The sequence below is a fragment of the Chiloscyllium plagiosum genome, chromosome 1 (genome assembly GCF_004010195.1).
Source record: "Chiloscyllium plagiosum isolate BGI_BamShark_2017 chromosome 1, ASM401019v2, whole genome shotgun sequence".
Lineage (NCBI taxonomy): Eukaryota > Metazoa > Chordata > Chondrichthyes > Orectolobiformes > Hemiscylliidae > Chiloscyllium > Chiloscyllium plagiosum.
This window is the reverse complement of record NC_057710.1, coordinates 109379425-109403532: the sequence shown is the minus strand read 5'-3', so window position 1 is coordinate 109403532 and position 24108 is coordinate 109379425. Positions and strand designations below refer to the sequence as shown.

The 24108-nt window shown below is 39.3% G+C and overlaps 1 protein-coding gene across 4 annotated transcripts in view; it reads right to left on the bottom strand.

Annotated features, from left to right (window-relative positions):
* adgra3 (adhesion G protein-coupled receptor A3) overlaps positions 1-24108 on the bottom strand; it is a 135302-nt gene that overhangs the window by 11887 nt on the left and 99307 nt on the right. For all 4 annotated transcript variants that reach the window (XM_043694010.1, XM_043694026.1, XM_043694002.1 and 1 more), the window contains exons 12-17: positions 17202-17363; positions 16789-17001; positions 13777-13984; positions 12727-12935; positions 10559-10683; positions 5973-6096 (exon numbers count right to left, since the gene is read on the bottom strand). In XM_043694010.1, the coding sequence (XP_043549945.1) occupies positions 5973-6096; positions 10559-10683; positions 12727-12935; positions 13777-13984; positions 16789-17001; positions 17202-17363 (1041 nt within the window). The remainder of the gene's footprint in view (positions 1-5972; positions 6097-10558; positions 10684-12726; positions 12936-13776; positions 13985-16788; positions 17002-17201; positions 17364-24108) is intronic.

Here is a 24108-nt window from a genome sequence, read left to right as displayed (position 1 = left end):
AAATATAAATTGCTGGAAAAGCTCAGCAGGTCTGGCAGTATCTGTGAAGAGAAAACAAAGTTAAGGTTTTGGGTTCTGAGGAAGGGTCATTTGACCCAAAACATAAGCTCTGATTTCTCTCCACAGATGCTGCCAGACCTGCTGAGCTTTTCCAGCAATTTATGTTTTTGTTTCTGATTCACAGCATCCGCAGTTCTTTCAGTTTTATCTGGATAAGTGTGTTTTGTTTTGGAGCAAAGAAGGTTGAGGGGTCGACTGATAGAGGTAAACAAGATTATGAGGGGAATAGAAAGCAGCTGTTCCCCTTAGTCAAAGGTTCAATAACACGGGGGCATAATTTTTACAATGAAAGGCAAGAAGCTGAAGAGATTTTAGAAAAGGTTTTTACACCCAGAGGGTGGTATGGGTCTGGAATGCACTGGGAGACCAGTTGAGGTGGGAAACCTCTCAACATTTAAAACTTACTTGGATGAGCACTTGAAGAGTCATCACATTCAAGGCTATGAGCTTAGATCAGGAAAGTGGGACAAGTGGAGGTAGTAGCATATTTATGGCGGTACAGAACCAATGGGCCAAAGGGCTTCTTCTGTACTGAATGCTTCTATGAACAGTTGATGGGAATAAATTGCAATGTAAAGGTTAGTAGGAATTTCTTGGTTAGGTGGGAGACCAGACAAGGAAGGAAATGTGAATGAAAATGTGATGTGCAGATAAGTGGCCTCTCATCCAATTTTAGCCTAAATGAGACTGTATATTTTTATCATTTCCAAAAGTGTATTGTATGTTGTTAATCAACAATTACTTTGGTTCAAATGATACAATTGAGCAAAAATTGAATCAACATTCAGATATCAATACACAAGAATTTTTTAAACATACCGATTTGTTTCTTGAGGTACTGTTAACGTAATGTGTTAAACCACCATGATCAATATTCCAATGTCTGTCCCCAGACATCACCAATTGTTACATAGAAATCACCATTGATATTTCACCCTACCATTAACTAATATACAAAAGACACTTAAATATGTTGTATATCATATTGTTTAAATTTATTGTGCTCCATTATACTTTCCTGAAATCCCAGTGGGAAAATCATTTGCTTCACCTATTTGCAATTAAATATTCTAAAAAATCCTACAAAGTAAATTTTTTAAAAGGAATTAAACTAGTCTACCAAACTATACTATTTAACAGACAAAAATATGTTGTAATAAATTTCACACAAGTAACAAATTTTAAACTTTATTTAGTATTGATAAACTGCTTGACTCTGTTTGTGATTTAACATCACAAGCCACGTATACTACTGCAAGGGCTGTTATCCTATAAGATTTTTGTGACTCATTTTACAATAATTTATGCAATCGCCTTTCTCGATATGATAATAAGCATGTTAGACAAAAGGAGAGCCAGTAGACATCATCTATTTGGATTTCCAGAAGGCCTTTGACAAGATGCCTCACAGGTGGCTGCTAAATAAGACAAGAGCCCATGTGTTAGGGAAGGTTCTGGCCCGGATAGAGGATTGGCTGACTGGCAGAAGGCAGAGAGTAGTGACAAAGGTGTCTTTTTCAGGATGGCAGCTGGTGACTGGTGGAGATGTGCAGAGGTCAGTGTTGAGACTACAGCCATTCTTGTTATACATTAACAATCTTGACAAAGAAACTTAGTGCATTATTACTAAGTTTTCAGATGACACAAAGATAGACAAAGGGGGCTAGTAGTGTTGAGGATGTGGGAAGGCTGCAGAAGGACTTGGACAGGCTATGAAAGTGGACAAAGAAATGGCAGATGGAATACCTTATGGGAAAGTATGAAGTTATGCACTTTGGCAGGAAAAGTAGAGGCTTGGACTATTTTTAAAATGAGGAAAAGCTTCAGAAATCTAAAGTACAAAGGGACTTGGCAGCCTTAGTTCAGTATTCTTTTAAGATTAACACACAGAGTCAGTTGGCAGTTAGGAAGGCCAATGCAATGCTTGTACCCTGTATTCACTTCAAGAGGGCTGGAATACTGAGAGCAGTTTTGGCCCCATATCTAAGGAAAAATGTGCTAATGTTGGAGGGGATTCAAAGGAGATTTCCAAGAATGATCCCAGGGATGAATGACATTTTATATGAGGAGTGGTTGAGGACTCTGGAACTGTATTCAATGTAATTTACAAGGATGATTGAAATCTGATTGAAACCTACAGAATACTGAACGGACTGGATAGAGTGGATGTGAAGAAGTTGTTTCCACTAGTAGGAATGTCCAGGACCTGGGGACGCACACTCAAAGTGAAGGAGCAACCTTTTCGAACTGAGGTGAGGAGGAATGTCTTCAGCCAAAGGGTGGTGACTCTGTAGAACACATTGTCTCAGAGACTGTGGAGGCCAAGTCATTGAGTGTATTTAAAGTAGAAACAGAAATGACTAATTGGTAAGGAGACCAAGGGTTAAGCGGAGAAAGTGTGAGAATGGGGTTGAGAAACATGTCAGCTACGATTGAATGGAAGAGCAGACTTGATGGGCCAAGTGGCCTAATTCTGCTCCTATATCTTATGGTCTTACTCCTATACTCAAAGCTCCTTGCAGTGATGACCAACGTAACATTTGTATCTAATCGCTGTACCTATATGTCTATTTTAAGTGACCAATGTTCAAGGACACTCTGATCCCTTTCTACATCAGCATTTCCCAACCTTTCAACATTTAAGTAAGAGTCTGTCATTCTGTCTTATCATTGATGTAAAAAATCATAAATATTAATGTTATACTGCATCTACCATTTATTTTCTAGGCCCAGGAGGAAGATGAGATGTTGTTCCTCCAATTTGTGGTTTGATTCACTGTGGCAATGGAGGAGGCTAAGGATGGTCATGTCAGAAAGGGAGTAGGAAGGGGAAAACAAAATGGGCGGCACAGTGGTTAGCACAGCTGCCTCATAGCTCCAGAGACCCAGGTTCAATTCCTGCCTCAGGCAACTGTCTGTGTGGAGTTTGCACATTCTCCCAGTGTCTGCGTGGGTTTCCTCCGGGTGCTCCGGTTTCCTCCCACAGTCCAAAAATGTGCAGGTTAGGTGAATTGGCCGTGCTAAAATTGCCCGTAGTGTTAGATGTAGGGCAATGGGTCTGGGCGGGTTGCTCTACGGAGGGTCAGTGTAGACTTGTTGGGCCGAAGGGCCTGTTTCCACACTGTAAGAAACCTAAATCTAAATCAATCATTCAACTTGCTCAAATCAGTGTGATAGAATGAAGAAAGAATCAAGCCCCATCAAATTAAAAGACACAGGAAACAAAAGGATAAAACAAGATTGGGTTCCCTTTCCACAATCTGTCCTGAGTGAAGCTTTCTGATAATGGAGAACAGTTGGAGAAGTAGTCACATGAGGTTGTGAAGACCATATTTAGAATAATGACAGCATGCATTTCTTCACAAAGACAGTTGAACAGTCAAAAGTTTTAAGACAATTTAATGAATAAGAAGTTAAGTTGGATCTCAAGGTATGTTCAATTAAACCACTTTATAACTGAAATCATAAGCTGAATACAAATAGGATTCAACAGTATTAATAATCAAAACATGGTATTAATTTTGTTGATGTAGGACTGTTTTAGAGTGCATGGAAAAGAACTTCTTCCATGTCTTGCTTTGGAAATTCTCCTGTTCCTCCACTGTGGGTTGGGTGAGAACTCTGGGGGTTACTTTCAACTTTGGTGGTTGAGGAAACCTGGTGGTATTGTATCTGCAGGCCTATCAGTTGTAAGGCATAACAGGTCATTAATTTGATTCCGATAAATGCTATGGGGCATAATGGGATATGGTTAAAGAAAATTCCCTTCTCAAAATAGTTACAACTTTAAAAAAACTGATAAGCATCTTTACTGAAGACTTGCAAAATGAAATGTAAATGTGAGAGCAGCAACTCAAATGGTATCAAATTAGCTAGCTCAAGATCAAGAAAGTTAAACCATATTCAATCACTTCAGAGTATCAACTTGACAAAACAATTGGGAAATATCCAACTGAAAACACTGTCCAAAACGTCCCAAATCATCAAAGGATAATGTAACAAAATATCTACAGGAGAAAACTGACTTCAATTAGTTGATGTTGTTTGTCTAGACAACTGAACAAACCCAGATCGACAATATCTACCCAGACACACACATTTCTTTCTTGGATTTAAATGCACCCCAAACTGATTGAAATAAGAGAGAATTTTAGTATTCCTAGTTTCTAAAGAGTGTAAGTCCATAACATAAAGTTACAAATTAGAGCAACTTGCCAGAAGTCACAAAGAAAATTTGTTTTCGTATTAGAAACATTTTATAATGGTGCTGTAAGGGATACACTTTTTTTCTGATACATTCTCCAAGATAAAATGAAGCTGTAAGGACTGCAGATGCTGGAGATCAGAATCAAGCGTGTGTGCTGGAAAAGCACAGCAGGTCAGGCAGCATCCAAGGAGCAGGAGAATTGACATTTCGGGCATAAGCCCTTCATCAGGAATGAGGCTTGTGGGCCTGTGGGGACTGAGAGATAATTGGGAGTAGGTGGGACTGGGAGGGCGGGGGGGAAGGTAGCTGGGAAGGTGATAGGTAGGTGAAGGTGCGGAAGAAAATGATAGGTCATAGGGGAGGGTGGAGCAGATGGATGGGAAGGAAAGAAGATAGACAGGTAGGATCAGTCAAGGGGGTGGTGCCAAATTGGAGGCTTGGGCCTGGGATAAGGAGGTGGGGGGGATTGAGGAAACTGGTGAAATCCACATTGATCCCATGTGGTTGCAGGGTCCCAAGGCGGAAGATGAGGCGTTCTTCCTCCAAGTGTTGGGTGATAAGGGTTTGGCAATGGAGGAGGCCCATGACTTGCATGTCCAGAAGTACAAAACCTGCACCCACACCTCCGTCCAAGGCCCCAAAGGATCTTTCCACATCGGACAGAAATTTACCTGAATCTCCATGCACGGTATCTATTGCTTCCATTGCACCCGATGAGGTCTCCTCTACATCGGGGAGACATGATGCCAACTTGCAGATTGTTTCAAAGGACATCTCTGGGACACTGCATTGAACACCCCACCGCCCCTGGGCTGAACACTTTAACTCTCCCTCCCACTTCGCTAAGGACATGCAGGATTTGGGCCTCCTCCATTGCCAAACCCTTACTACCCGATGCCTGGAGGAAGAATGCCTCCTCTTCTGCCTTGGGATCCTGCAACCACACAGGATCAATGTGGATTTCACCAGTATCCTCATTTCCCCTCCCGTCAACTTATCCCATTCCCAAGCCTCCAACCCAGTACCGCCCCCTTGACAGGTCCTACCTGTCCATCTTCCTTCCTTTCCACCCATCCAGTCCACCCTTCTCTCCGACCTATCACTTCCACCCTCACCTTCATCTATCACACTCCCNNCCCACCCCCCATCCCATTTATCTCCAGTCCACAAGCCTCATTCCTGATGAAGGGCTTATACCCAAAACGTAGATTTCCCTGCTGCTCTGATGCTGCCTGACCTGCGGTGCTTTTCCAGCACCACACTCTCAACAGCTTCATTTTATGAACAATACATATACCTGACTGAGTTTAGGAGTGGCAATTTACACTAAAAGTGGAAAAATGTTCTATTTATAACACTCACGGTCCTCATTTTAATTAGCACTAACCATTGGAAGATAGTTATGTGAGCAGTAGAATATCTTCGGTGATGAGATTCTATCATTCCCGACTATCTTTATTTGTGCTCAATTAATCACAAAAAAAAGTGAATGTACAAGTTCATTTTCAAAGAACCTTTAGAAAATCCATCTACATGGGAGCATTAAATTCTGCCCAGATTTCATCCCCTGGTTACTGTTGCATTAAGAATTGTTAGTCATTCATGATAAATCGGGTATGATTCAAGTCCCAATTGCTAGTGTCTGCTTCTCCACTGGTAACATTCATATTGTAAAGCATGTGAAGGGATGAAATAAATTGCTTACCCCTTGGCAAACGCTAATATTCCTAGTCTGATTGATACCACCTACAAACACTGCGCATGTCAGGAAAACGTGAAAGCAGAAATTAATCAACATGTGCCAGCTCTTTCGGCTGATCCGAATTGCACTGCCAAAACAAAATAAATCAACAGGACTGTTACCAAATTATCACAAATCAACATTAAATAACATTTCAAGCTTTCCTTTCCCTTTCTCATCCCACTCAGCTCAGCAGAATGGCTGGTTGGCTTCAAAGCTTCAGTGTGGCATGGAACAGTCAATGCTACGTTAGATTCCTAATCCTTTAAATTTGCAATTAATGCAAAGGGGAAGCATATTTTTTTTACTGCTGTAGCAGTTAAGTTTGTATTTGTGCAGGATAATTACTAACTTAAAAAAGACTGAATTATTAATTAAAGTGCAACACAATTATACATTTTACTGTAATCAGAGTTCTGAGGGCGAGACGGAAATGAGTGGATTTTTGTTCTGGCTGATTCCCATGAGCCCACGGTGATTTCACATCAATCATACCAGGCTATGGTGAGGAAGGACTCGCTGGCTTGGATGGATTAGGGAACTGCAGCGATGTCTGGTGCTTTTGCGTTTTTTTTAGGGGTGGGGAGTGTCTCTGATTGAAATAAGGGTTTGTAAAGGAGGCATTCCTCAACTCCTCACTTTGTCACCTGAACAGCATCACCTATTGAGTTTCTGACCAGTTAGCAACCTCAATGCACTACCCATAAAATTGTGACAGAGGTGGGTAGTGGCTTTTACTTAGCCACTTAAAAGCTTCAAGTGGTGTATGGGTTTGTACAGCACCCAAGACACCTTTGCCACTTGCATACTTGTATGCTCCCCTTACACCCACCCCCAGTCCTGAAGAAGGGTTACACTCGAAAAGTTGACTTCTCTACCTCCTGATACTGTCTGGCTTGTTGTGTTCTTCCAGCCTCCTGCTTGTCTAATTTGTATACTTGCAGCAGTGGAAGGGGCATGCAGATATGTGGCATTTTACAGGCCTCTCTGCAGCAAATCCATTTACATAGGAGCATAAAATTCTGCCCAGATTTCATTCCCTGGTTAATGGTGTATTAAGAATTGCTAGTCATTCAAATTTTAACTTGGGCAAGATTCAAGTCCTAATTATAAGTATTACTACAGTATTAGTCTACTTTAGATTACATTAAAAGATAAGTATATAAATGACAAACAAGAAATGTTACTTAGTTTCTAGGCTTGTGTGATCACTCTGGATCTCACAATCTGCCTGTATGACAGTGAAGTTGAACTATTCCACAAAATCTAACCATCAGTAACATTAACTGTATTAATTAGACACAAAAAACTGGATCTAATTATGTAACTATCATTCTTGCCCCAGAATTGTATTCTATTGTGCACACAATCTTTTTCTGTTAAGTCTTTGGTTCTTGCAGCTTGCTCCCAAAGGCGTCTGCAAGCTCAGCTAGTACATCAAGAGATAACACATCACAAAGATGTTTCTAATTTGCTGTAAACAGGAATTATATATCAAATTATATAGAATCCCTACAGTGTGGAAGCAGGCCCTTCGGCCCAACAAGTCCACACCGACCCTTTTGCTCTACATTTACCCTTGACTAATACACCTAACCTAACACTATGGGCAATTTAGCACGGCCAAATCACCGAACCTGCACATCTTTTGATTGTGAGAGGAAACTGGAACACCTGGTGGAAACCCACTTAGATACGTACAAACTCCACACAGACAGTCGCCAGAGTCTGGAATCTAACCCGGGTCCCTGGCACTGTGAGCCAGCAGTGCTAATCACCGTGCACCCCTCCTGAAGGGACTGTTGGGAAAAACAGTGAACTCGTCAACATTTTAATAGTCATAAAGTAATGAAATATTTAACTTTAAACACAAATTGTAACATTCATTTTATCTAAGAATGGAAAAATTCCACATAAGCTCCTGTTTAAATCCACAACTATCTGATGAAATTTTAAGTACTTTATTTCCATTTTCTCTGCCATACATTCTGGCACTACATAGACAGATATGAAGTTCTAGTTGAGAGAATTCCTCCAATAGATGATTTTCGGTGGTTGATTTTTCATGTTCACCTTACTTCAGGTATTTTAAATGTTATAGAATAGATATGGAGAAACAAAGTTGAAATACAGATCAGCAGTATTCCAGTAGAATGGTGGAATGGGCTTAACAGGTTGAATGGCTTCTTGTACCTTCTACATCTCCATGACCTGTATGTAGGGAGCACTGACATGCAACAAATTAAAACGTCAAGGTCTTGTGATGCAGTGACTGCACTCGTACCCTCAGGTGGGACCTTGTGACCCAAGTCACAAGGGGTGATACAGTAGCTCAGTAGTTAGCACTGCTGGATACAGAGTCAGGAAACTGGGTGTGAATCACCCTCGGCGATTATCAGTGTTGAGTTTCCACATTCTCCCTGTTTCTGTGTGGGCTTCCTCCGGGTGCTCTGGTTTCCTCCCACAGTCTACAGAAGTGCAATCTAAGTGGATTGACCAGACTAAATTGCCCATAGTTTTTAGGGATGCGGAGGTCGGGTGGATTAGCCACGGGATACTCATGTTTACAGGGATAGGGTAGCGGGTTGGGTCTGGGTTGGATGTTCTTTGGAGGGTCGGTGGTGGACTTCATGAGCCGAATAGCTTGCTTCCACACTGTAGGGATTCTATGATTTTAGAAGAGAAGTGTATGCTGACTATTGGTGATATATCATGTCCAAAAACACCCATGCCAATTTTTTTCTTTCCTTCACCGGCACCACCCTAGTGAATTAAAAGGTGGAGGAACAAATGGATAAGGTGGCTAGGTGAACAGAAAGTTAGAGGGAAATTGATATTAGTGGTCACAGAGCTAAGGAAGGTGCTAAGGAAAAGCCAGGGAACTATACACCAGTGACCCTGACATCGGTGATGGGCAAGTTGTTGGAGGGAATCCATCAGACAGGATTTACATGTATTTGGAAAGGCAAGGACTGATCAGGGATAGTTAACATGATTTTGGGTATGGGAAATCATGTCTCACTAACTTGGAGTTTTTTGAAGAAGTAACAAAAGGGATTGATGAAAGCAGTGCGGTGGAAGTGATCTATATGGACTTCAGTAAGGCATTCAACAAGGTTCCTCAGGGCAGACTGGTTAGATCTCATGGAATATAGGGAGAAATGGCACAAAAATGTAGAAGACAGAATGTGGTGCTGGAAGGTTGTTTTCATACTGGAGGCCTGTGACCAGCAGTGTGCCACAAGGATTGGTGCTGGATCCACTAATTTTCATCATTTATATAAATTATTTGGCTATGAATATAGGAGGTATAGTTAGTAACTTTGCAGATGACACCAAAATTGGAAGTGTATTAGACAGCAAAGAAGGTTACCTGAGAATACAACAGAATCTTGATTACATGGACCAATGGGCCAAGGAATGGCAGATGGAGTTTAATTTAGATAAATGTGAGGTCCTGCATTTTGGAAAGGCAAATCAGGGCAAGACTAAGACACTTAATGGTAAAGTCCTCGGGAACGTTGCTGAATAAAGAGACCTTGGAGTGCAGGTTCATAGTTCCTTGAAAGTGGAGTCGCATGTAGATAAGATAGTGAAGGCAGCGTTTGGTATGCTTTCCTTTATTGATCAGAGAATGGAATATTGGACTTGGAAGGTCATGTTGCAGCTGTACAGGACATTGGTTGGGCCACTTTTGGAATATTGTGTGCAATTCTGGTCTCCTTCCCACTGGAAAGATGTTGTGAAACTTGTAAGGGTTCAGAAAAAATTTACAAGGACGTTGCCAGGGTTGGAGGGTTTGATCTAGAGGGAGAGCCTGAATAGGCTGGAGCTATTTTCCGTGGAGCATTAGAGGCTGAGGGGTGACCTTATAGAGGCTTATAAAATTATGAGGGGCATGGATAGGGTAAATGGACATGGTCTTTTCCTTGGAGTGGGGGAGTCCCGAACTCGAATGTAGGTTTAGGGTGAGAGGAGAAAGATTCTGAAAGGGACCTAAGAGGCAACTTTTTTATGCAGAGGATGGTGCATGTATGGAATGAGCCGCCAGAGGAAGCGGTGGAGACTGGTAGAATTACAGCAGGTGAAAGGCATCTCGACAGGTTGAGAGAGATTTGGGCCAAATGCTGACAAATAGGACTAGATTAATTTAGAATATCAGCATGGTTGAGTTTGACTGTGCTGTACATCTCTATGACTCTATAAAGGTAAATTGAATGCTAATGGCTGGAGGCAAAGGATTCAGGTCCAGAGTTCGTGTTATAACAGAACACAGATCAGCTCTTTTAAAAGCAAATTCAAGACACTTGAGGGTGTGGGAGCAGATGGAAAGATTTCATGGTCTGATCAAACCAGAATCAGAGTGCTTGTAAACTGAAAAAACATTGGTTATATTTCTTGTCTTCCTTTGTATTTTTCAAAAATTACTCATTTTGCAAATTATATTTTTAAGTCACCTTGAGTTGAGGTTTTACGGCAGAATTATTTTTGTAAGAAACAATTCAGATGAATATCATGAATGGTTCATAGCATCAAATAAAAGACATTACCTGTGATAGTAAATGTAGCTGACCATGATTATGACCAAGCAAGTGAGCAATACTGCTGCAGCAACATAAACTACTGGATGCAAGAGGTCAACAAACTGCAGAAGGTAATCAGCACCAGTCAGATCCTGATGGGTGCAAAAAATCAGAATCAAGCAGGGATAAAAGATAGAACACGTGCATTCATCAAGAGAATGAGGAATGACTAATAATAGCAAACAGTTTTACCGAAAATAAAACAACTGGACAATTCACGTAAGGTAGCACCATCCCACAAAGAGCCAAGCAATAATTACCAGTTAATCTGTTTGGAAACTTTATTTGAGAAATTCATATTGGCCAGTCCTAGTCCTTTTTCAGAAATGCCATGGGATCTTTCTCGCACAACTGAGAAAGCTGACAGAACCTAGGTTTAAACTGTGATCTGAAGGATGACATCCTAGACGGTGAAGGAATGACCATAGAGGTAGGAGCAGAAGTAGGGCATTTGGCCCATCAATCTGCTCCACCATTCAATAACAGCTGGCTGATCTGAGAATACTCAAACTCCACTTTCCTGCCTTTTCCCTATAACCGTCAATTTCCTTATAGCTTAAAAATGTGCCTATCTCAGGCTTGAATTTACACCAAGGCCTAGCCTTGACATCTTTCAACAGTATAGAATTCCAAAGATTCAGTGGAGAAATTCCATTCTATATCAGTCCTAAATCGGCGACCCCTTACTCTGACGCTATGCTCCCAGTCATAGCATAAGGGAAAACAATTTCTCCACATCTACCCTGTCAAATCCCCTAAGAATCATGTATGTTTCAATGAAATTGCCTCTCATTTTCTAAACTCTATCAAATACAGGCCAAAATTACCCTCCTCATAACAAATCCCTCCATACCCAGGATCAACGCAGTGAATCTTCTCTGGATAGCTTCTATTTCCTTCAATAAGGGACCAAAACTATTCAAAGTGGTCTAACTAGTGCCTTGTACAGTTTTAGAAAAAGTTCAGTATTCTCATATTCCATTCCGTTTGAAATAAAGACTATTATTCCATTTGTCTTTCTTATTTATCACTGAACTTATGCTGTACTATGTCTCAACCTAGATCATATGCTGAAGTTTCTAGCACAACACTGAACACAACTTCCCAGACAAGGCAAGATTTCTATCACTGAACCAAGGGTAACACACAAGGTTAGAATATGAAACAGTCCATCACAAACCGTCGTTGAGAGAGATTCTAAAGCTCTTTTTATAATGAAATTAATTGATTAATTGGAAAAAAATCAACTAATGATCTGGGAAACAGGAACAAAAACAGAAAGCAAGTAGAGAACAATTAGAGATCGGGGGGAGAAAAGTGCATACTTATTGACTGTCTAAACCATAACATTCTATAATTCAAATATCCACACTCACTTTTTAATCCTCCAACACACCAATAAACTTCAACTCTCACCAATCCTAAACTACTAAAAATACCCATGCCACACTAGCCTTCAGTGCTAAGCTGTTGGCCTCACAAATTGGCAAGACACTAGGAAGCTTAGAGGGTTTTTGGGGAGCCTGTCCACAGATCTCTGAAAATGGCAAGACTCAAAAACAAAAAGTAGCTATGGATACATATGAGACACCTTCTTAAATCAGTCACAGTATAGATAATCATAGCAAGGGAATTCATGTTGGAGCACAGAACTTTGGTTAGGCCACAGCTGGAGTACTGTGTGGAATTCTGGTAAGCACACTATAGTAAGGACATGATTACATGAGAGAAGTTGCAAAGATGATTCAGCAGGATGTTGTCTGAGACGAAGCATTTCAGCTATGAAGAGAGGCTAGATGCTTGGAATGAAGAGAGAGTTTGGGATGTCTTGGTTGGAGCAGAAAAGGTGAAGGGTGACGAGGGAGGTGTATAAATTTATGCGGGGCATGGACAGGTTGAAAAGAGCGTCTGTTCCCCTTAGTTGAAGGATCATTAACAAGGGGGCATAACTTTAAAGGTAACATGTATCATACGATAGGATTCCAGAACTTTGAGGTCAATTACAACAATAAAGTACATAGGAGCATTTTCAGCAACAAGAGTACAGACATTGAGAGTTTGTAGTACAGTTTAGTTACAGTTTGTAAAGGAGAGAAAATCCTTCAAAGGTCAGAAATGTTGCATCAATAGCTCACCATTAGTACTGCATAGTTGTTCAGAGAGTAACATTGCATCGTGGTGACATTCTCATCTGACATGACAATCTGGCAACCATCAGATATCCATCCTCCATAACCATTCAAAAGGTTAAAATCCCAGTACGCAGCAACAGCATCTACCCCATGTGCAATACGTCGCAGTGTAACAGTGATAGGTTGGCTGAGTGAATACAAACTGTAACCATCTTTTAAAGAAAAACAGAGAAATATTATAATGACAGTAGAACAATACTAAATGCATGGACAAACGTGTACATTAAAAACAAGTTGCACTGGTTTTTCTCTCTAATTAGCTACGCTCCTGCAATATTAGAAATCATCACGAATTCTGATCAACAAGGTTGCCTATCTAATATTCAAGACACTACAATAAAGATTATCTTTTCTTTCAGTCAACAGGAACAAAACCATAGCAAGAGTTCCAAAAACATCTACAATCCAAAAACTCAACAAAATTTCGGTCTACATGAAGAGACGATTGTTTATGTCACCAATGTCACTTCCTCAATGGTACCAGGATAGTTTGAAAGCAGCATAGATGGAACCGTGTAAAACAAAACAACAAATTACAGATACAAGATTAAAATAAGACACTGGAGAACTTTATTTTTTACATTATTTGAGAATTAGGAAAACTGGCACATTTTGGACACATGAACCATTTTAGACATGCTGTTTCGAATTGTTCAGCACATCTGCTTATACACTTTAACCAGTTGGATTCTATTCTAATATCAAGATGAAATAAACTAAATTGGTCAGGATTAGAAAGACAAAACTGTTTAGTAAAAACTGCCTCCTTTGCTTCTATCTTAAGAGCCATAATTAGAATTTACTTTTTCTAATTTGAATCCTAATAAAATAACTTCAAATATATTTCTTGAACTCAGTCTCTACTGTCTCCCTCCCAATGACATATTCGCTGATATCATCATTCATTATAAACTAAAGTACTAAAGTGGTGTAAAACAAGATTGAAGAAATAACATATTATATTTTGATTACTGCACATTCAGAGATTCCTACCTATTTTCGTATAGATGACTGGAGAGGCCACAGATCGTCTTTTTCCATTATCTGCCAAATTTGTAAAGTTCCCTGTGCTTGGAAAAAGTTTGCCATTCCGAAAAGCAATAAGCTGCAATTTGTAAACTCCATCTTCCATTTGGTTTGGTACAGGAACGTGGGCAAACAAGGATGGTGGCAACTGAACAGATGCTTCTGGAACAGTATTCTACAGTGTGTTTAAAATATATCACTTGAAAACTGTCACACACAATTTCGTTATAATTAGTCATATGCTAGTGCAAAAACTTACAAATAACATGACTTAAAAAAAAAGACTCTGGTGACCATACATTCTCTGTACCAAGGGATATCACATCACATAAATCTATTTTCCAACCAAAATAAGGATACTGAATAAAGTAGAATCCAAAACTGGCAATTCAGAAAATGCATGTCAAGTGTTTTAATTGCTAATTCCTGTTAATTGCCTGCTCCATTTATTGGTAGGTGAAATATTGTATTACAATTAGAATATTTAACTGCTTCTCGACACAGTGCCAATTATTCAACATCAGTCTCACTTCTAACTGTACGAAAAATGTACTTCCACAACATAAATTCAATGTAACATTGTCATCTAATATGCAAGTGCTACCTTGAAAGTGGAGTTGCAGGTAGATAAAATAGTAAAGAAGGCGTTTGGTATGCTTTTGTTTATTGATCAGAGTATTGAGTACAGGAGTTGGGAGGTCATGTTGCGGCTGTACTGGACAGTGGTTAGGCCACTGTTGGAATATTGCATGCAATTCTGGTCTCCTTCCTATCAGAAAGATGTTGTGAAACTTGAAAGGGTTCAGAAAAGATTTACAAGGCTGTTGCCAGGGTTGGAGGATCTGAGCTATAGAGAGAGGTTGAACAGGCTGGGGCTGTTTTTCCTGGAGTGTCAGAGGCTGAGGGGTGACCTTGTAGAGGTTTACAAAACTATGAGGGGCATGGATAGGGTAAATAGGCAAAGTCTTTTCCCTGGGGTTGGGGAGTCCAGAACTGGACAGCATAGGTTTAGGGCGAGAGGGAAAAGATATAAAAGACACCTAAGGGGCAACTTTTTCACACAGAGGGTGGTACGTGTATGGAATGGGTTGCCAGAGGAAGTAGTAGCGGCTGGTGCAATTGCAACATTTAAAAGGCATCTGGATGGGTATATGAATAGGAAGGGTTTGGAGGGATATGGGCCAGGTGCTGGCAGGTGGGACTAGATTGGGTTGGGATATCTGGTCTCCATGGATGGGTTGGACTGAAAGGTCTGTTGCCATGCTGTACATCTCTATGACTAAGTGCTCACAGTACTTTCTGTCAAGGCCTCTGCCTGAAAACCAGTCTTTGGCAATTATTCACTGAACCATGACAAAGTGCAGGGATTTTCAACTCCATTAAGATAGAATGTGGAGGTGCCAGTGTTGGACTGGGGTGGACAAAATTAAAAATCACACAACACCAGGTGAAAGTCCAACAGGTTTATTTGGAAGCACTAGCTTTTGGTGGAAGGCAGACCGTACATGTATCTCAGCTCAGAACAGGAATTGATACCTATGGTACTGTTGATAGTCTAATTTACATGTTAGTAACCTCGCAAACTGAATGAACTGTCACCTCACCCCACCAGTCTCCCTGTCCCACCTTACCATATGTGGTACATGAAAGCACAATATTTCAAAACTGTCAGAGTTCTATGAGGACCACTGATAGAATATTTAGACTACCTACAAAATTAAATTTTTAAGCAGTATGGCAACCTTGAATCATTTCTTCTGTCATAATTAAAGAGGCCAAGAATGAAAAGTTCAGATATTGAATTCTTTTATTTCGCAATGCTAAATGCCCAATAATGTCTGGAGAGATGATTAAGGTCAACATGAGCAAATTTTCAACATCAGCACCTCCAAGTTGAGAATTGCTCTTATTAAGCAGCACTAACTAATATTCAAGGCACCTATTACAGGTCTAATCCTGAAATATTTTGGAAAACAGTCATGATCTTCACTAGGATGAACACATCAGATTGATTTATTTTGATGAAACAAAGAGTATTGACTTTGTATGATGATGTAGTCACTTGTGCAAGCTGATATCAAACTTAGTTGGACCTTTTTTGATCACTAAATCATTTTGAATGTCCATGTTTCATGCTGGTGCAAGTAACTTTGTTCTACAATTACAAAGCAGTCACCCTACAAATATGACATTTTTAAACAAACCGAATTATATTAAAATTCAAACTCATTCTGCAGAAGACAAATAAAAAAAAGTCACATTCCAACCCAGAGTTCCGAGGAATGTTATTTCTAAATGTACCACTCTCCTTAAATAGAGAGCAGCTAAGTTCCAGGACCAGAATTCATTAGTCATTTTTGTCTTATTATAAGTGGTAACAAATTGTCCTCGTCATAATCCATGAAAAGGAGTCCCATCTTTATATGTGCAGAGTGGGGATTTAATTTTTCATTGTAGCTATCCATAAATCTTAGTGAGATTCCAAGATAGTTCCAGTTAAATCTAAGTTCATGGCTGATTTCATATTAAGGAATGTTTTTGGAGCGAGGAGATTTTTATTATATCTGTTGGAGCTGGATTTAGGAAGCTCTCAGGTGAAATGCTATATAGTAACCCCAAACTAGCTGGTTCTCTTTTCTACTTTCTCAAGAATTTAGCATGGCATGATAACAAAAGTACTCAATAATAAACTGGAAGTTTGAGCATGTTACTGAGAAAGGTACTACAGGAATTACCTTTACCAATAGTTAACAACAATCCACGGAAGTCAGAATGTTTCATCATCCTCCAAAGGGATAGGATTTCTCCTGATTTCAGTGTTGTTCAAAAATTGCCTTACTTTCCAAGACTATTTCTTGAGCATTAATCAAAATGGTGTTATTTGAACAATTACATCCCAAAAATTAATATAGCTAGAATGTCACATAAAAATAATAAAAAGTGTTCAGGTACTTTACACAGCCCTAAGAACTTGCTTACCTTGATTGCAAAACTGGAAAGAGTGTTGCTGACATTGCCAGGGCTACACTTAAAACTGAATTGTTTGTCCAAATTGCCATCAGGATCTCGCCGTGTAAAGTCAGCATTTCCTGTTCGATCTGCCATGGCTACCTTCTGAAATACAGTGCAAGTCATTCCACTGAAGCCATTAGCCTTCACCATAGAAGCTTCCATTGCAATGTTTGGAGAATACTGTAAAAATATTAGTCACATTGTTAGAATGTAAATCAATACAATAGCCAACATTTTTATTAAGTCAAAAAAAATCCATTTTGTATCTTTAACAGTGAAACTTGGTGAAAAATGAACTAATTGCATCTTTACTTTACAGGTACTAAAAATTTTTTAGTATTTAATATTCATTTCAACATGTTTCAAAACTCTGTTCTTACTGTGGAATAAACTGGGGCTCCACTTGCTAATCTATAAGTAGCGATGCGTTGCAAACATTGAACAATTCGGGAGCAGGCCTTTGCTTCCCATTGAGCCAGCCAAAGGACATGTTCATCTGCTAACATGATATTACTAGCAATGTCCACCATGACATCCCCAAGCTAAGAAACAAACACATTTTTAAAAGGTCAGATATGCCAATATAAAACAATGCAATGCTTTAACAGAAATGAAATTAAAAACATCTGTTGAAAATATTCAGTAGTCACTGCATTTTTTCCACTAATGTAATACTTACGTAATAACTGTCAATGTTTAACATTCTGATGCCACAAACACAATACAATCTTTATGATGACGCACAAAATATTTGAACTCTATTTATATATCCCTACCAGTGACTCCATTTAAATGAAATACAAGACCAATCTGCCAATTACAAAACTGTCAGTCCTCTGTCAGCCAGTTGCATAACAAGAATATTTAAGGTCGCATCTCCTGACACCCCTGAAAGGTTCATATTGCGCATGCTATACATTTCACTTTTTGAAAAACACAGCCAGTTAAAAAAAAACACCAAAATAAGCACAATAGAAAGGAGTGAATGTGACAGAATGACTTAACGAGCAGAATTGCTGGACTACTGCACATGTGCATTTTGCACACATACCAAGAGCATTTTGAGGGTGTCAGCAAATATTTTCAATATGAGATTTGTCTATAGTTGAAATTAAACATTCATTATATTCCCAAGGCTAACTTCCCATCCAACAAGCAACCTGCTTAATTTTACATTCATGAATGTAAACCTCATTTTCAAGGTATGGATTTCTTTTAGCTTATATGTGCGAGGATTTGATTGATTTATCTATGGAAATACAGAAATGTAGGATACTAGTCTCCATGCAAATACCAATTAAATAACATCTTCATTGACTAGGGTAAACAACCCAGGTTCTTTTGCTATCATGCGACAGTTGTGTCCCTCCACAACCTCAAGCTGTAGAAAATCGCGCAATGGAAAACTGCTATAGAAAATCACATTGTAGAAGACTGCTGATAGAAAATCTCTATACCCATTAAGTAGAAAATTTGTATTATCTAAACAACATCCACAATTAGTCAATTATGTTAAAGCCAATTAGCAGTACGAAAAGCATGATAAAGCAGAACTACCTGTAGCTTAATTTACATGCTGACAAGGTACAAATTTATTCTCAAGTTTTGTAATTCACAGAATGACAAGGTCACACTATTACATCATTTTAAAGCTTGCATATTTATTGTCCATTACTCTTGTTTTTGTGCACTGTAATTGAGATTTTACATTTATAATAAACAACTTTTTTAGATAAATATTCGTAACGACAAATAATTATTTGAATATTTTCAATATTATGATGTACCAGTTTATACAAAATAGAGAGCAAATGAGTAGATATTAATATCCATTACTTGGCACTTGCATTCATTGTTGCTAGATATTTTTTCCCTACACAAAGTTATTTGCATCCTGCCTTTCTTCTTTCCCAATCATTCTTCCATTTTCAATCCTAATTGTGTTATGTATGACCATATCCTGATCAATATTTATCATTCAATCAAGGTCACAAAAACAGATTACAGGTCCTTCTGCTATAATGTGCATTTTGTTAACACAAATTCACTATTGCACGACTGACGAATTGAGGAAAGCGCAAAGTTTTAAATGTTTATCGGTTACAACGTGATTCCAGCCCCATTGGTTTAAATGCTGCTGCTATTATGCGAGTTTTTTATAAACACAGGATTGCACTAGAACAGAATTACTGCATTATAGCAGAACTGACTGTATCTACTTTTTATATTGTTGTTTGTGAGAATATGTTTACAAATTGGCTTACCGTTTTCTTATATCCAACAGTTGAAAACGTACTTAATTGGTTGTGAAATGCTTTAATGCAATTTTGTAGAATCTTTCATTGCCACAAGATTGCTTTTCTTTCTTTCAGTGCTGTAAACATTGCTTAAAGACAGCTTTTTTTCCATTTAGTGTGTCAATCCAGACTCAATGAATAGCATTTTCACCTCTGTTCATCATGTAATGTGGACTGGGACTTCCCTGCAGTACCATGAGAATGCTGCCCAATCACAAGTACTGCCTTTTGGATAAGATATACAAACATTGATATGTGTGTACATAAATTAAGGCCCAATTTATCCTCTCAAATAGCAATAAAAGATTGAGTGCACAATTTGAAGATGTGGTGTAGACTAAAGACAATTAACAAATGGGAAGCATGGAGCGAATCAAATCTGCATTACATCTACAGAGGTGCAAACTTCATAGAGTGGGTTATTCTGGGATAGTGCTAGCGTAAGGGGCAGTAGTTCATAGATTGTGTTCAGGAGAATTTCTTTCAGCAGTATGTGCCAGGTCCAACACAAAAGGAGGCAGTCATTCTTAGAAATGAGGGGCTAAGTACCTGGGGAGGGAATCGCACTTTAGAGAGTTGTCAGATGGTTGGACGCAGTACCCAACAGTGTCAGGTTCAACCTGCTGCAACTAGAAGCAGTGGCCATTAATTGCCCAATAAGCCAAGCCACTGTCTGACACCTCCATCGCCTGTCACATCATCACCCTTTGTAAATGGTCAACAGGTTCAGGGCAGGAAGTTAGGTTTTGGACTGGTCATAGGTTAGATCTACAAGTCCCCCTCCATCCACCTTTCAAACCCATCAGCTGGGGACCCATGGAATAAAAAGAAACAAACTCAGAGTAGTAAATCAATCCTGTCCCACCATGTTCAACTTGCCCTCTTGTAGATCCTACTACTATAATTTACTTGGTCCACAATGGAGCTCTGAACAAACTTTTTTTAAAATTAGATTCCCTACAGTGTGGAAACAGGCCCTTCAGCCCAACAAGTCCACCGCAATCCTCCGAAGAGCAACCCCCCCAGACCCATTCCCCTACATTTACCCCTGACTAATCCACCTAACACTATGTGTAATTTAGCATGGTCAATTCACCTAACCTGCACATCTTTGGATTGTGGGACGAAACTGGAGCATCCGGAGGAAACCCACGCAGACACGGGGAAAATGTGCAAACTCCACACAGACAGTTGCCAGAGGGTGGGAATTGAACCTGGGTCCCTGGTGCTGTGAGGCAGCAGTGCTAACTACTGAGCCACCGTGCCACCCTGATACATATCGGTAATCAAATGAAAACAAATAAACTTTCCATTATCAAGTTACCACCATGACTCTCAGCAAGACATTTACCATGCATTTAATTTTTAAGCCATTTACAAGGTCTAATTAATTCATTGGGCAAAGTATTTTGTCAGCAGTTCAGCAAATACTACCCATTAGGTAACTGGAATCACACCTGAGTTCCACAACATTCATAACAATTAGGCTACCTGTATGAAAAGCCTCATTAGGTTTATGCAACTACCAATGTTTAGAACAACTTTTATCATCATTCACTCATATGACATTACAATAGGCATTTAAACAGTCATTCCCAAGGACATTGATCCAAGGAAAACTGAAAGATTGTCTTATATTGCTAAGCTGACTGAAGCTCAAAGTAAACATGAGCCATATTTCATTTAGACACCACTGATCAATAGAATACAATCTAAATTACTCTGTATGACGATATGTGTTTCCAATCACTGCACAAAAGTAAGCCAGTGCATACACAAAAATAATTATATGGAACTGATCCATTTTAATGGATACAACTTCGTCTGTTGTTCAATGACATCACTTTCACTCATTTTCTGCAGGTCATTGTTTCCATTCAAGATGGTTTTACATTTAAATGAACCCCTGTTCCAGGTTTAGTTAAATGACAACTACTGTTTTAATGACAGAAAGGTAGCTGGTATTGTAAGCTATGTACATGGAACATTGTTACAAAGAGTTATTTATGGACTAAGTGAATGGGTAAAACTACAGTTAATAAATTTTGAAATGGACAAGTACAAGTGGTCTTAAAAAGATCAGCGTTCCACATAATAAGAAGTTACAAGAGAAGTGGGTCCAAAGAGTCCTTAATAGCCCATGTAGATGGATCATAGAAGTGTCAGGAACAAATACAAAAATAATCAAAACATTAGTGGAAAAAAGTCTAAAGGATTAGAATACATCATGTTAGATGTCCCTTCCGGCAATACAAATCTTGTGATTATACCCAGAAAAATGTGCTTGACACTACACATTAGGAAGGATAACTTTGGAGTGAGTTCACCATTGATCTACTAGAATGCTACACAGACCCCAAGGTTTAATTCTGAAGAATACACTTTAATTCATTCTTGGGATGGGAACATCACTTTTGAAACTGATGGTGAACTACATTCTTGAACAATCTAATGCAACCCATGAGGTGTGGGTACACATACATGCCATTTAGGGAGGAATTCCGAGATCTGAACCATGATGGTGAAGGACTAATGATACATTTCGAAGTAAGGATAATACGCAACTTGGGGGAAAATCTGCAGGTATTGGTATTCTCATATGTCTGTTCTCTCACGTATTAGGAGGTGCAGTCTGGATATTGCTATTAAAGAAGCCCTGATGAGTTGCAAAGTATCTTTTAAATGGTATAGGACATTTTGTTTACAATCAATTTGCTTGTGTGCAGTGACTGGAAATCCATCTGGTCAGGCACAGTAGTTTAGATTGTGTTCTATTGATCAGTGATACTTGAATAAAATCCAGTTCATGTTTACTTTGAATACTAGTCTGCTCAACAATACAATGGGGATTTTGCAGGTTTTTTAAGGATATTGAACAAATAACAACTTGGACGTACAGAACTTGAGTACTGAAAAAGATACAGTTTGTTAAAACTTTTCATCTTGCATGCATCAGGACAACTTTCCAAAATACCCAAAATACATTGCAACTGGTGACAACATTTGATACAGTACAGGAGAGTGCTAGTTAGTTGGTCAGTGAATTCTGACTAGTAGAAGCATTGCAATGGAGAATGTACCAGGTAGAAGATAACTGACAGTAGCCAGTCAAGCTTTGTTTAAATGTTAGACATTTGGTTTGGTTTAATTTCTCAACTAAGACATCAAAGAAAGGAAGCTCACTTGATTGCTCCATTCATGATGAACATGAGCACTGGATGGAGCTCATTAAAATGTGAGGAAATTCGTACGTGCAGCTATGGATTCAAATATAGCAAACATATCATCTATAAATTAGAAATGTGCAAAGGGTAGTCATTCCATTAAAGGCATGCTTCTAATAGAGTTGAATAAAGGTGTCTGCAAAAACTGTGGCAAACACGTATCTCATGGCAACACCATCTATTTCAGCATGCATGGTGTTGTTAAATGCAAACTCCAGACTACTCAGATCCTTTGGCATCATGGTGGCCTACAAATCCGCCAACACACTAAAACAGCAGCTAATGAACTTGCAAGTCCCTATACAGACAACAAGCAAAACTAATGTCATTTACAAAATACCGTGCAAGAACTATAATAAACACTACATTGGACAAACAGGCAGAAAACTAACCAACAGAATGCATGAACATCAACTAGCCACAAAACAACATGACCCTCTCTCACTTATATCCTTACATACAGATGAGGAAGGACACCAGTTCGACTGGGACAACACATCTATCCTAGGACAAGCCCAACAGAGATATGCATGAGAATTCCTAGAAGCATGGCATTCCAACTGGAACTCTATCAACAAACACATTGACTTGGACCCGATTTACCATCTCCTGAGAAAAAGAGCAGGAAATGATATCACCACAGGAAATGACATCACCAACTCGAAGAAACCCAAACATATAAATAGAAACCAGGAATCATCATCAATGCTTCATCTGGAGGCTCATTGAATGTGTTACCTAGAATGGTGACGAAATGTCTGAACATAAACTTTCCAGCTCAACAAGCAAACCTATATCCAGAACCTCAACCTGAGGTACAAATCTTCTCAAAACTTGTTAGTGAACACTACTGAATGTCACGGGGAAGTGGACTGACCCTTTGATGAGCGTAGGTTTTGTGAGGCAATTATGTTGTGAACAATCAAGGCTATGTACCAAGTGCTGAAAACATTTGATTAGAATAGTTAGGTGCTTGTTTTTGACCAGTGTGGACTAAATAGGATGAAGGACCTTTTCTGTGCTGCAGACCTCTAAGACTAGAGCAGGAAATGATATCACCACAGGAAATGACATCACCAACTCGAAGAAACCCAAACATTGGAGGCTCATTGAATGTGTTACCTAGAATGGTGACGAAACGTCTGAACATAAACTTTCCAGCTCAGCAAGCAAACCTATATCCAGAACCTCAACCTGAGGTACAAATCTTCTCAAAACTTGATAGTGAACACTACTGAATGTCACAGGGAAGTGGACTGACCCTTTGATGAGCGTAGACTTTGTGAGGCAATTATGTTGTGAATAATCAAGGCTATGTACCAAGTGCTGAAAAAATTTGATTAGAATAGTTAAGTGCTTGTTTTTGACCAGTGTGGACTAAATAGGATGAAGGACCTTTTCTGTGCTGCAGACCTCTAAGACTCCATGACCAGTTATAAGCTATCTTCAACTGCTTCAACACTGATCTTCCCACTTTCCTTCCAATGTACAGCCAAAATTAGGGATGTTCGCTGATGATTGTACAATGCTCAGTGCAATTGCAACACCTCAACTACTGAAACAATCCAGTTCAATACACAAAACCTGGACAACATACAAGCTTTGATTGACCAGTGGAAAGTAAAATTTGTGCCACACAAATGCCAGGCAATGACCATATCCAACGAGAGAGAATCTAACCATCAGCCTTAACATTTATCATGCTGAGTGCCCACAATAAACATCTTGGAAATTACCACTGATCAGAAGCTGAACTGGACTAGCCA